This window comes from Lepidochelys kempii, chromosome 4, assembly GCF_965140285.1.
Source record: "Lepidochelys kempii isolate rLepKem1 chromosome 4, rLepKem1.hap1, whole genome shotgun sequence".
In the NCBI taxonomy this organism is placed as follows: domain Eukaryota; kingdom Metazoa; phylum Chordata; order Testudines; family Cheloniidae; genus Lepidochelys; species Lepidochelys kempii.
The window spans coordinates 91371560-91386739 of record NC_136383.1 but is presented as its reverse complement, the minus strand read 5'-3'; the positions used below and the strand labels follow the sequence as shown (position 1 = coordinate 91386739).

Here is a 15180-nt window from a genome sequence, read left to right as displayed (position 1 = left end):
GACAAGTATAATTCGTATTGAATTTCTTGGCCAAATTTGTTCCCCACTATACGGTCTAAATATATTTCATATACCTCTTATATATCCTTCAGATATATCACTTCATCTGTGTCAAACAGAAAGGTCACAGGAACTCTGGCAACACCATAGGACCTAGAATATACTATGCATACCGTGGTTATGCCTACAATTAAACACCCATGGCTGGACTGTGTCAGCTGACTTGGGTTGTGTGGCTCAGGTTGTGAGGCTGTAAAATTGTGGTGTAGACATTTGGGCTCAGGCTGGCGCCGCGGCGCTAGGTCCCAGGTCCCAGATCTCAGGCTCCAGCGCATGCCTGAATGTCTACACCACAATTTTATAGCCCTGCAGCCTGAACCATCTGACACGAGCCAGCTGACACGAGCCAGCTGCAGGTGTTTAAGTGCAGTGTAGACATACTCTATATGAAGAATATAGGGTAATATACTGTTTTAAAATAAAAGTTTTAATTTTTCCTGGTATCTGAAGAACCCATAATCATATTAGAAAAATACTGACATTATCTCCTAAATTCTTTTAATTATCTAAGCTTTTATGTTGTTTCTTGTGAAACAGAAATTTTCTGAAGATCAAAAAAACCAAAAATGTTTCTTTTACCTCAGCTATAGTGATGATAGAGTCTTCCTATTGACATAATGACGCCAAAAAAAGCTAATTTAAATGGGGTGCTAATCAGGATAATTTAAATAGTTCTTTGCTACCTATGAATAGCTATGTTTGATTTCTGGCTCTCTTTACAGCTTTTTTTTAAAAAAAATATAGTTGATGGTAAAGTGATTATTTCTGTGCTATCATTTTATGTATACATGATCAATTTAGTGAGGTTTTTTTTATTTGGGATGGGGTAGAGTAGACAATTTCTTGTAATAATGAGAAATCTTGTAATACTTAAATGTTTACCTGGATTAAAATTATTGTAATTTTATTAAAAGAATAAATAAAAATAAAAAGTTGTTTTGATTCCACATCCACTCAATCCTTTGTTTCTCTGCTAAGGATGAAAATTTAGTGCCAATTATGATTGTGGTTTTTGTGATGTGGATACCTGTTCCCAGAACTGTACCAAGACCTTGGAATTTGCACTACCGAACAAGACAGAGAAGGCTTTATAACCCATTACAAAGTCCCTAAGTTATCCTATCTCCAAAGGTATAGTTTATATCTTAACCTATTTTCAAAATTTAAAAATGGAAGATGATCTTAGGTGGTATATCAACACCTAACTGTAAGGGAAGAAGACCATAACAGGAAGATCATTCTTTTCCTACAAGAAAAACTACTACTGACAACCAATATTTGTTTTCACATTACAAAATCATCTAGAATATCATCACAGATTTCTCTAGTATGAATATTTAGACCTGCAAATAGCTGCACTGGAGAAAATTTAATTTAATCCTGTGATAATTTATACAAATGAGACATACATAGGAAGTAGTATTGCATTAGTCTATTTTATATAGTACATAATGAATGAGAATGGAACAGATTAGCAATTTTAAAGGTGGAACGCTAATAGAAGTCCCATAAGATCTGTGGCTGTTATTTATTTTTGCACTTCAATTATTTCAGCTTGCAAATGAGGAATCCAAGCTTTCTTTTGTCAAAAACTACAAAAACATAGATTTCAGAGTAACAGCCATGTTAGTCTGTATTCGCAAAAAGAAAAGGAGTACTTGTGGCACCTTAGAGACTAACCAATTTATTTGAGCATAAACCTTCTTCAGCTAGAACCTACTTCATCAGATGCATGGAGTGGAAAATACAGGAGCAGGTATAAATGCATGAAAAGATGGGAGTTGCCTTATCAAATGTGAGGTCAGTCTAATGAGACAATTCAATTAACAGTAGGATACCAAGGCAGGAAAAATAACTTTTGTAGTGGTAATGAGAGTGGCCCATTTCAAACAGTTGACAAGAAGGTGTGAGTAACAATAGGGAGAAATCAGATCAGCGGCACTGCTATGGGTACCTGCATGGCCCCTCAGTATGCCAACATTTTTATGGCTGATTTAGAACAACGCTTCCTCAGCTCTCGTCCCCTAAAGCCCCTACTCTACTTGTGCTATATTGATGACATCTTCATCATCTGGACCCATGGAAAACAAGCCCTTGAGGAATTCCACCATGATTTCAACAATTTCCATCCCACCATCAACCTCAGCCTGGTCCAGTCCACACAAAAGATCCACTTCCTGGACACTACAGTGCTAATAAACAATGGTCACATAAACACCACCCTATACCGGAAACCTACTGACCGCTATTCCTACCTACATGCCTCCAGCTTTCACCCTGACCACACCACACGATCCATCGTCTACAGCCAAGCTCTGCGATACAACCGCATTTGCTCCAACCCCTCAGACAGAGACAAACACGTACAAGATCTCTGTCAAGCTTTCTTACAACTACAATACCCACCTGCGGAAGTGAAGAAACAGATTGATAGAGCCAGAAGAGTTCCCAGAAGTCACCTACTACAGAACAGGCCTAACAAAGAAAATAACAGAACGCCACTAGCCGTCACCTTCAGCCCCCAACTAAAACCCCTCCAACGCATTATTAAGGATCTACAACCTATCCTGAAGGATGACCCAACACTCTCACAAATCTTGGGAGAGAGGCCAGTCCTTGCCTACAGACAGCCCCCCAACCTGAAGCAAATACTCACCAACAACCACATACCACACAACAGAACCACTAACCCAGGAACCTATCCTTGCAACAAAGCCTGTTGCCAAATGTGCCCACATATCTATTCAGGGGACACCATCACAGGGCCTAATAACATCAGCCACACTATCAGAGGCTCGTTCACCTGCATATCCACCAATGGGATATATGCCATCATGTGCCAGCAATGCCCCTCTGCCATGTACATTGGTCAAACTGGACAGTCTCTACGTAAAAGAATAAATGGACACAAATCAGATGTCAAGAATTATAACATTCATAAACCAGTCGGAGAACACGTCAATCTCTCTGGTCACGCAATCACAGACATGAAGGTCACTATCTTACAACAAAAAAACTTAAAATCCAGACTCCAGCGAGAAACTGCTGAATTGGAATTCATTTGCAAATTGGATACTATTAATTTAGGCTTAAACAGAGACTAGGAGTGGCTAAGTCATTATGCAAGGCTTCCATTCTTTGTTTCCTAGGAAGGATTCTCTATGCACTCAGTGATCCCTCATTCCCATTCCTTTTAGCTGAAGACTTTCTAGGACTCATGTTCAAGCCCATCAACGGTACTCCTTAGACAGCTGGATGCCAGAAGTCACCTAATACAGGACAGGCCCAACAAATAAAGTAACAGAACGCCACTAGCCGTCACCTACAGCCCCCAACTAAAACCTCTCCAGTGCATCATCAGGAATCTACAACCTATGCTGAAGGATGATCCCTCACTCACAGACCTTGGGAGACAGGCCAGTCCTCACTCACAGACAGCCCCCCAACCTGAAGCAAATACTCACAGGCAACAACACACCACACAACAAAAACACCAACCCAGAAACCAAACTTCGCAACAAACCCCAGTGCCAACTCTGTCCACATATCTATTCAAGGGACACCACAACAGCCACACTATCAGGGGCTTGTTCACCTGCACGTCTATCAATATGATATATGCCATCAGCCAGCAATGCCCCTCTGCCATGTACATTGGCCAAAATGGACGGTTTCTATGAAAAAGAATAAATGGACAAATCTGACATCAGGATTGATAACATTCAAAAACCATTAGGAGAACACATCATTTTCCCTAGTCACTCAATAACAGACCTAAAAATGGCAATTCGTCAACAAAAAAAACTTCAAAAACAGACTCCAACGTGAAACTGCAGAATTGGAATTAATTTGCAAACTGGACACCATCACATTAGGCCTGAACAAAGACTGGGAGTGGTTGGGTCATTACAAAACCTAAACCTAATTTCTCCCTATTGTTACTCACACCTTCTTGTCAACTGTTTGAAATGGGCCACTCTCATTACCACTACAAAAGTTATTTTTCCTGCCTTGGTATCCTACTGTTAATTGAATTGTCTCATTAGACTGACCTCACATTTGATAAGGCAACTCCCATCTTTTCATGCATTTATACCTGCTCCTGTATTTTCTACTCCATGCATCTGATGAAGTAGGTTCTAGCCCACGAAAGCTTATGCTCAAATAAATTGGTTAGTCTCTAAGGTGCCACAAGTACTCCTTTTCTTTTTGCGAAAAACATAGATCTTATATTTAAACAAGAATAATCTTTATAATGTTTTTTAAAAATTGTACTACATATTTAATGAGCATTGATGGAAGAAAGAACACTGCACTGGAACCTCAACAGTAATGTATCTACTGCTGATAGAAGAGTTCTTTTGCTGAGTTGAGATTGTGAACTCACTTCATAGGCTTCAGAAATGCCTCCCCAAAAGCTGAACTGCACTAGTGCAGCTGCATCCAAGGCTTTCTGCGACTACGGGTGGAAGGTTTGAGCAGTATTTGCCTCTAAAAGATGCAGGTGAAGATTTAAGTTTGCAGCTGTCAGTTTTTATAACAATGGCACGAAAAATGTTCTCTGAAGAGATCCGTTGATAGACTCATTTAACTAAAGCTTAAATAAACTTGGGTTATAAACTGATTCTTTTCACAGAAGAATGACTTACCATCTGTGATCGGGATAATATCTGACTTGCAGTCAGGGCTGCTTCCTCTTCTGAGGACTCATCAGTATCCTCCTGATTGGTCAAGTTCAAGCTGGGTGTGCTACCAGAATACTGACATTCTTGAAGGGATGGTGTGTCTCCCTTGTCAATACTGTCGAGTGAACGCCTACGGACTCCCCAGTTGAAGTTGTCCATACTTTCACCCTGTAAAATAAAATAAAATCAAAAGGAAGTTTATGCTAAATATCTCAAATATATAATAATGAAATGATCACACCAAGACAACACAGAAGACACAGGAATACTGAATGCACTGTGAACAGAGTTTCAATCAGCCCTTCAATTTTATTGTAATTTTAAATATATTAAGTGATGTTTTTACTTTAAAAGATTAAGATATATGGCAAATGATCTGCAATTCGCATAAAATGAAGTACGATTCTCAAATTTCTCTCGAATATCTTGTATTGGGGTCTCACTAAATATGTTGTCTACAATCACATCTGTACCAATATTACATGTATCTGACTACAAAGCACAGACTAACACACCACAGACAACAACAGATTAAACAAGCCACTGCACCAGGCTGCAACTTACCTGCAGCTCCTGGTTAGCAAAAAGGAAAACACACATAATTAGAAAGAACGAGGACAAACACTTAAGATACACTATAACCAGGGGAAAAGGTTCTATTATGTATGATTTGCCAACTGTAGAAGACTGATTCAAGCTCTGGAAAAAGCTTTTGTCAAAAAAGCTAAAAAAATTTTAACTTCTCTTTTCATGTAAAATTGGTTATGAGACAAAACACTTAAAACAACATGTCTATGGTACATTTTCCTTGGTGTAACATGTAAAACAACTGTTTAAACAAGCAGTGAATGAAATCCTTGAACTTCAACACAGATGGAATCTTAAATTGACTTTAACTGTCCACATCCAGTTGACAAAACATATGAAGTCATAATTATACTCATATTGGAGGAAAACTTTGACATATTTTTAACTAGACATTCTGAAAGATATTAAGTACTTTTCAACATCAATATTTATGAAGAGGACCCTAAACACAAATGTATGGATCCTCCCTTTTCTCATTTTCCAATTGAGATATGAAGGATGGTGTGTGGTTTTGAGTGAAATCTATATTTTAGTCACTATTTTTCCATTCTAAGTGGACAGGTAAGATCTTTGGCTTCTTCTGGGGACTTTATCAATCCTTCAATGATATAGCCAATAAGATTCCTTAAGAATGGTTCTCTCAACCAGCCCACAGGTCTAGTCTCCTCAAACTTGACAATACCAATTCCAAAGTTACTCCAGCAACTGGTTGTCTCTCATGGAGATTCAAAATGTTATCAGTATGCAAGCATGCATATTTTCCAACTTTTTCTCAGTGACTTTGTTTGCTCCAGAGAAGCGGACAGAGTATTTGCATGCAAACGTAAATGAAGAGCTAGGGATTAAAGCACTGAAAACATCCTTAAACTAATCTATTTTTTCCTCAGACTGTTAATATTACTAACATTTAAGTATTAGCAAAAAAGCATGCAGGATATTTTAATATAAATTCTAATATAAATTACTATATTTCCATTATGTCACATATAAAAGTGATGTCCTACACTTAAAAATTTTGTGTTTTTGTTGGTTAACTCTCCATATCATATATTGGTAACAGGCAGTGCACAATTTTGACATAGGGCTGGGTGAACTGGTTGAGCTAGCATAAGAACTGGCTGTACCTCAGCCTGATCTATTAAAATTGACATTGAACCACATTTTGAAGTTCAAGAAAAGCAATACGTATGCGGCCCACAAACCCGTCTGTTTTTTAGATGTTAAAATTGTAGGGCCTGCAGTTGTGGCCACTTTTCTATTGGGTCTTAATGCTTTTGAATCTACCTCTTCTCAACTGTTCACTTATTCTCAGTTAATTTAGGGGGATCAGATATAGGACAAAAGGGAAGGCCACAGAATACCAGACACCTCGTTGGTGTGTGTGGGCATACGCGTACTGGACAAGTAATTTGCCCCGGGGACACGAGAATCAGCAGAAGGGAGAGATGTAAGGCGCTGGAGGCCTCCGGGGAAGGGAGAAGAAATCAGGAAAAAAGAGATCAGGAGCCTGCAAAGAGGGATAGAGAAACCAGGGATGCAAAGAGAGAGCATCTCAAAGTTCAGATGAATATCTAGGCTTTTTTGAACTCATCTGAATCTAAAAACCTTCCAAGGTTCTTAATTAATTTAATATTTTGTAGGTACTATAATAACCAGATGTAACAAGGGTGAATTACAGACAGTACTGATTTCTTTTTTCACTCTCACTCCCTTCTTCACACTCCTTCTTTTGGGGGTCAGTTTAAGACCTTTAAATTATGTTGTGTGCATACAATGCCTAACACAAAGGGACCATGATCCACAGTTGGGGTCTGGAGGCTCTACCACAATACAAAAAATAAACAAATATGAATTATTATTATTACTGTTAACTTTTAAACCTTTTATTACCTAATTTCATTACTTTAACAGAATGAAAAATGTGAAAAAAGAAAACAAATGCACAAAATCAGATACAATATGAATGGCAAAGGTAAGGGCAGCTTTATAAACGTATAAATATATATAAATATAAAACTTGTGTGATAGGGTGTGTGACGGGGCAAGGCCAGATGGCTATAGAAAAGTAGTGGGAGACAGATATATTAGCTCCAGGCTAAACAAATCCCTGGTTCCAGGTTAAGTGAAATGGAAGCTGCTCCAGGTCAATTAAGACACCTGGGGCCAATTAAGAACTTTCCAGAAGGCAGGGAGAATGCTAGGTTGATTGGGACACCTGAAGCCAATCAGGGGCTGGCTGAAACTAATTAAAAGCCTCCCAGTCAGTCAGGTGGGGATGCATGTCAGGAGCTGTGGAAGGAAGTTGCGCTGTTGGAGAGGCTGAGTAGTACACACTATATCAGGCACAAGGAAGGAGGCCCTGAAGTAAGGGTGAAGTGGAGCTTGAGGAAATGAGGGCTGCTGTGGGGGAAGTAGCCCAGAGAATTGTACATGTCATGTTTCTAAAAGGTCAGCTACCATAGCAGTTACTATTAGGGTCCCTGGGCTGGAGCCCGGAGTAGAGGGTGGGCCCAGGCTTCTCCCCCCCACCTTTGCCCCCTGATTAATCACTGAGACTGGGAGACAACAGAGACTGTGCAAGGAAGGATAATTTCTCCTCACCTCCCTTGCTGGCTTATGATGAAAATGGTTCAGTAGACTGTGACCCTTGTCTCTAGAGAAAGAAGGGTTACGTGGAGGGTCACGGTGAGCCTCTGAGGCTAGCGAAATCCGCCAGGAAACGCAGGACCCACGGAGGCAAGGACAGAGCTTTGTCACAGGTGGGATAGTCTGACAATTCATTGAGATAGTATTCCATTTCAGTATATACTATTGCTATCTTACTACTTGAAATTCTGGAAATGTAGAAACGCATGAGTACCTAACATTGCGTGCATTCTTAATATGCTATTCCATCGCACCAGACAGCATTCTTACACAGTGGGCAAAGCTTCACAGTCTTAATAACAAAATCTTATGCTGTCAAAATTATTATTTCCCTGGCTACAAAACATATTCTTACAGAATAAGTGGGGAGTTAAACCCAACTTCATAAAGACAACTGGGACCTGCATCGGACATTGCAAAATTTGTAGTCAAGGTTTTGTTTTGATGGAAATCAAAATCAGTGAAGTTTTGGGACTGCTGTCCAATCCTTAATATTGTACCAACATAACCCAGCTTTTAAAACATTCTAAAATAGAAACCCCAATTCTAAAAAAGAAAGTCCAGGGTCTCACCTCTGCATCTTCCAGCTCAACATCTAAAAAGTCAAAATCTTTAAAAACTCCAAACTGTTGTTCACTGCTGTTATCTTCCACAGCCACTTCCTCCTCTTGAATTACTTCTTCTGTTGTTGAAATAAGGCTTGTTTGTTGATCCCCAACTTCCAAGTCTTCATTAGAAGAAAACACAACCTACAGAAATAGATAATAATGGAAATAAACATGGCTTAAATAACGTTAATAGATAACATACAGGGAAGCCTATGAGATGGAAGATACAGTGTTACTAGAAGCCTTTACTCTTAAACTATACAATATGTAATTCTCCTGGCAATGCATATAATTAACTGGGAATTTGAAAGATGCAATAAGGGGAGAAGAAATCTCCAGGATTTAATTTCTGGAACCATGAGATAAACAGATATTTAAGGCCAGAAGATTCTACTATGACGATCTAATTTGACCTGCATAACACAGGCTACAGTGTTTCACTCATTAATTCCTGTAGTAAGCTCAATAACTTCCGCTGATCTTTTAGAAAGATACCATATTTTGATTTAAGTGATGAAGAATCCATAAAAGATGGTTACTTATGTGCATTGCAACTGTTATTCTTCACAATGTGAGTGCAGACACGTATTTCTCTCAGGTGTGCACATGCCTAGTGCACTGAAGCCAGAGAACTTTGCTTAGCAGTACCTGTCATGGTGGCACTTGCAACTTGTGGCCCTTGTAGCCCCTCCTGTGGCTACGTAAGGGTGGTGCCACCCTGACCCCCTCTCAGCTCCTTCTAAGACTGGAGATTCCAATGCAGAGGGGACCGAGTGCAGGACGTGGAATACACATCCGCACCGACATCTCAAAGAGCAACAGTTACAATACAGGTAACAGTCTTTTCTTCTTTGAGCGGTTGCAGATGTGTTTTCCACTCAGGCAACTCACAAGCAAGTTCTGATAGGTACTGCAGTTTGGAGTCTGCATAAACAGTGACTGCACAACTGTTCTCCCAAAGCTTGCACCTGACCTAGATGTTGCAGTAATAGCATAATGTTTGGTAAAAGTATGCACAGAAGACAATGTAGTAGTCCTGCAAATGTCCAATACTAAAACATCTCTGAGAAATGCGACCAACATTGCTTGGGCTCTTGTTGAATAAGCCCATAATGTTTGTGGGGACATAGTCTGAGCTACTCCATAAACTGTGATAATACAGGAAGTTATCCACTTGGAAATTGTCTGTATGGAAACCAACAGATCTTTTATGAAATTCTATTAGGAGACAAAAAGTTGAGGTGATGAATGAAATGGTTGAGTCCTTTCCAGACAGAACACCAAGCACTGCCTTACGTCTAACGTATGGAAATGCTCCTTATCTACATATGAGTGCAGCTTAGGAAAGAATATAGACAAGTAAATACCTTGGACAAAAACTCTGGATGTTGACTTAAGGACATTGTGTCTTTGAACTAAGTATATGAAGGTTCTGCCTTTAAGATTTGTAATTTGCGGACTCTTCTCCGAAAGTCGATGTTAGCCACGGTACTGTGGACGCACTCCACCGACTTAATGCACTTAGTGTGGACATACGCAATCGACTGTACAAAATCCATTTCTAAAAATTGACTTCTATAAGATAGATTTAATTTCGTAGTGTAGACATACCCTTAGATGTGCTCCTCAACCTAGTGTGGAGGCATCAGTCACCAAAGTGGACGATGGGCAAAGGGAACACTCTAGCATACATTATTCTGTTCTGCCCGCCACTGTAGAAAATCCAGAATCTCTGGAGGCAATTGGACAAGCCTGTGACTTGCAGCTAGGGGGACAGACCAACTTCAACCATGCCTGAAGAGGATGATGATGCAATCTTTCATGCTGAATCACATAAATGCATTCAGCCACATGTCCTAGTATCTTTATGCATACACAGACCATGGTCAAAGAATGAGACTGGAGATCCAGATAAAGGCACCAAATTGTCTGGAATTGCTTGTGTGAGAGAAAGACCTTTGAATTCATAGACGCGAGAAGGGGGGACAAAGAACTTGATTTTTTTAGATGGAGTCAATATCGACTTTATTTTTTTTGAAAAATCACCCCCAGTTGATCAAAGCGGTCCAGTGTGAACTGGACATGACTAAGGACTTGTTCTTTAGATCTGCTTCTCACCAGCCAATCATATAGGTACAAGACGACATGAATTCCCCTCCTTCTGACATGGGCTGCTACCGCCTTCGTGCATTTGGTAAAGACCTGTGGGGCTGATGACAGGCCAAAGGGAAGAAACATGTACTGACAGTGTTGACTGACAACAAGGAATCTCAAGAACTTCCCATAGCCTGGGAAAATCACCACAGGGAAACAGGCATCCTGAAGATTGAGAACAACAAACCAGTCATTGTAATTTCAGGCAGGAAGAATAGTAACCATGAGAAATTTGCTGAGACTGCAGAGATTGAGGATCCATCTCACCCTCTACCTTGGACTTAGGGATCGGGAAGTACCAAGAGTAGAATCCCTCTCCCTGATGAAGAGGAGGAGCCTCCTCTATAGCTCCTAGAGCACACAAAGGCCAAACCTGCTGAAGAACCTCCATCCTCCTCCTCTTCAGGCATGGTTGAAGTTGGTCTGTCCTCCTACCTGCAAGTCACAGGCTTGTCCAATTGCCTCCAGAGATTCTGGACGTTCTACAATGGTGGGCAGAACAGAAGGCTCATGAGAGGAGTCCTTGAAAAGGGATAGGTAGGGAAGTAGAATTGGGGGGATAGACAGAAATTGTATGGTGTAACCTAATCAGACAGTGCTTGGACCATCTGTCCATAGTTATTGTTTCCCAAGAACTGTAGAAGTGAGACAATCTATCTCCAGACTGATGAGACAGGTTTGAAACGTTCACAAGTGGTATGCTGTTCTTGATATAAAAGTCAAATAGGTTGCTCCTCCCTGAAGATGGAGGAGAGGCTGACTGAGTAAAAGCAGAGCCAGAAGATTTTTGCCTCTTTAATTTATGTCCATTTCCAGATAAACTTTGCTACCTAGCAGGGTAGGACAACTGATGAAAGTATCGCTTAGAGAAATATTGCTGGTGATGTTGTTGACCTGCAAAATGACATTCTTATGGCCTGGGCGTAAACACTGAAAGACCATAAAGTAGATCTGTAGTCCTTAAACGAATGTGAAGTCTAGACAGTTTTCTCAGAAAACAAAAACTGACTGAACGATAAGTTCTCTATGGCCTGTTGAACTTCAAGAACTATGCTAGAGTTCTATAGCCTCGAGGCCCTTCTCATCGTCACAGCTAAAACCACAGATTTACATGAAACATCTGCCATATCCAGTGCTAACTTTAAAGACATCCTGGCCACCAAATGTCCCTCTGTAATAAATGACTCAAACTCTTCCCTGGAGATTCACGGAACTTATCCATAAATTTGGACATGGAGTCCTAATTTACAAAGTCTTATTTAGACAATAATGCTTGCTGGTTGGCAATGTGGATTTGCAATGATCAGGTTGAATACACTTTTCTCCCCATCAAATCTAACCGTTTAGACTCTGTCTTTAGTAGATTTATACCTCCCCGCCAGACTCTCTTAGTTTCTGCAGTCACAACCAGGGAATTAGGAGGTGAATGCAAGAAAAAACACTCAAAAAAACACTCTCTTGCATGAGGACGTTGTCAGGATGGGTCGTGGGCAGACTGTGTGCACTGGTTAGCTACTAAGTTGCAATCAGGAGTGAAGTAGCAGGGCTGAGGGGGAGCAGGGTCACAATGTCAGGAAGTCTGGGTCAGGCACCAAGTTGCAGGCGAATAGCAGAGTTGGGGTGAACTGGGTCAGGATATCAGGAAGTCAGGATCAGGTGCCAGGTTATAGACAGCAAGCAAATAGTTGAGAACCAACCGGAGTCAGAAGCCAGAGTCTAGGGTCGACAGCAACAAGGTCTGGAATGGAGGCAGGCAGGCAGTGCTGTTGCTCAGACAGATCCCCATGATGGGTTTCTGGTTTAAATACTAGCATCAGCCTATCAGTGGGATGTTAGTGGAAGCCATTCAGGCCCTGCTGGGCAGTACTTTCTGCAAAGCCTAGCTCAACAGCGTCTTCCAGTGGAAATCCTAGTGTAAACTTCCAGTGGCAATGTGGAAGTGTCAGTAGCCCAGAACCCGCATGGTCCCAGGTCAGAACACATACCTACAGGTGCTATAGATGCTGGCATATTCCACAGAGATTTGGCAGGTTTCAATATCACTTTATGTTTAGGGAGAAAGACTCTCCCAAGAGTTGAGAATTGAAGAACAGCCATTAAATTATGGGTGTTCTGAACAAACAGCCCGAATACCCAGTGACGATGTCATTCATCTCCTCTGGTACTGGAGATGAGGACTCAGGCACCATAGCATTATCTGATGAAGAGGAAAAAGAGGAAAGCAGAATCACTGGAATCTCATGTGGTCACATATGTAACTGTATCAAAGGTTCAGGCTGTACCAGGTCAGAGGGAGCTCCCTCAGACTGTAGCTCTAGAACAGGTGGTCCAGGTGGAGAGACCCCTGTAGGAACAGATGATCTGGCCCTGGACTGAGTCGATGACTGGGACCTTGCCAAATGAGAAACTTCTTAGGGATTCCAAGGAGGTCACTAGGGATAGGGATATGAGATTGGTGGCTAGTAGGAGCTAAGCCAGGATGCTTTTTCCCTACTGCGGGAGCAGTAGCGATATGCAGGAGGTCTTGACAAATCTCTAAGAGCAGTATCGCGAAGGAGATGGAGAGATTTCCACATTTGATCCATAAGACCCTTCCAAGTAGTCTGGCAGTAATGAAGGAGCCACTCCAGATGGAGCCAATAAATGGCCCACATCATCTTCAGTCCACTATGCCAGCCTCATTGGCACCGATGACGGTACAGTCGAAGGCACTTTGAGTACTGGTACACACTACTGAAATAGGCATTGGAACTGAAGAAGTTGGTATCAGACCCGCAGATACAGAGTGCTCTAAAATTGTTGTCAGTACCAAAAATAGCATTTGCACTGTCAGTCCTCTCAGTACTGAACAGGAAGTCAGCAGTAACCCATGAATGATGGGTATGACGTGATGCAGACAACAGTGCCATCAACAATAAGTCAGCCACCAATCCAGGAAGTGCCAAGGACACCGAAGACAAAGCCACCACAGTCAAATGTTCTTGAAGTGGTGATTCACGAACAGACAAGCGCAGCAAGTCCTCTGCTGTCTGATACTTCCCCATTTCTGCTCAGTATTCGGCTGTTTATATATTCATGTTAACCTGAGCCACAGCCAACTCACTGGGAGGTTGTGTTCAGTTGGGTAGCCATGTTAGTACTATGACAGAGGTTTTCAAACTTTTTTTCTGGGGACCCAGTTGAAGAAAATTGTTGATGCCCGTGACCCAACGGAGCTGGGGATGAGGGGTTTAGGGTGTGGGAGGGGCTCAGGGCTGGGGCAGACGGTTGGGGTGTGGGAGGGGGTCAGGGCTCTGGCCTGCGGGGTGCAAGCTCTGGGGTGGGGCCAGGGATGAGGGTTTGGGGGGGGTTAGGGCTGGGCGTTGGGGTGCAGGAGAGGGTTAGGGCTCTGGGCTAGGGGTGCAGGCTCTGGGCTGGGCTGGGAGATGAGGAGTTTGGGGTGCAGGAAGGGGTTCTAGGTTTGGGGGGCTTAGGGCTGGGGCAGGGGGTTGGGGCACAGATTTACCTCTGGTGGCTCCTGGTCAGCGGTGCAGCCAAGATACAGAGGCAGGCTTCCCACCTGTCCTAGCACCATGGACCGTGCTGCGCCTGAAGTGGCCAGCAGCAAGTCCGGCTCCTAGACGGAGGCATGCAAGTGGCTTTGCGTGACTCTCGCCCGCGGGCACCTCCCACCCTCCCCCCAGTTCCCATTGGCTGGAGTGCGGAGCCAGTGCTTGGGGTGGGGGCAGCAGACGGAGCCCCATAGCCCCCTGCTTAAAAGCTGGACCCGCTGCTGGCTGCTTCCGGGGCACAGCGAGGTGTCAAAACAGGTAGGGACTAGCCTGCCTTAGCTGGGCGGCACCGCCGACAGGACTTTTAACGTCCCAGTCAGTGGTGCTGACCAGAGAGACTTAGTGCCTGACATGCCGTGCGACCCAGTACTGGGTTGCGACCCGAAGTTTGAAAAACACTGTACCATGACAACTAAGTCCCTCTCAGAGTTGCTGCTTTCCAGGGTATAGTCTACATTCTTTGTTCCTAGATGGGATGACCTTTCATTTAGCAAGCAACCCAATCTTTGTGTCATCTGCAAACTTTATCAGCAATGATTTTATATCTTCCTACAGGTAATTGGTAAAAATACTGAATAGCACTGGACCAAGAATGGACTCCTGCTGTACTTAACTGGAAGCACCTTTGATGATTCCTCATTAATAATTACAATTTGAAATTTATTAGCCAGTTTTGTGAATTTCTGAACTGCAATTATGACAAAATATTTTTTGTTTTCTTATTAATACTATCAGACCTGAACATGCACTAGTATTTGCTACTGGAATTTAGAAATACTTACTGATGGATTTTTGGGGAGACCAGATTCTGGACCACACAGTGAGAGCACATTCATTAGCTTCTCTCTCGTTCTTCTCTGAAAATAAATAAATAAATAAATAAATCAA

At 42.0% G+C, this 15180-nt stretch overlaps 1 protein-coding gene across 8 annotated transcripts in view; it reads right to left on the bottom strand.

The window, feature by feature from the left end:
* Window positions 1-15180, bottom strand: part of LOC144930508 (protein furry homolog-like) — a 224732-nt gene that overhangs the window by 58877 nt on the left and 150675 nt on the right. For all 8 annotated transcript variants that reach the window (XM_078852557.1, XM_078852551.1, XM_078852555.1 and 5 more), the window contains 3 exons: window positions 15075-15149; window positions 8552-8728; window positions 4710-4913 (listed from right to left, as the gene is read on the bottom strand). In XM_078852557.1, coding sequence (XP_078708683.1) covers window positions 4710-4913; window positions 8552-8728; window positions 15075-15149 — 456 coding nt within the window. The remainder of the gene's footprint in view (window positions 1-4709; window positions 4914-8551; window positions 8729-15074; window positions 15150-15180) is intronic.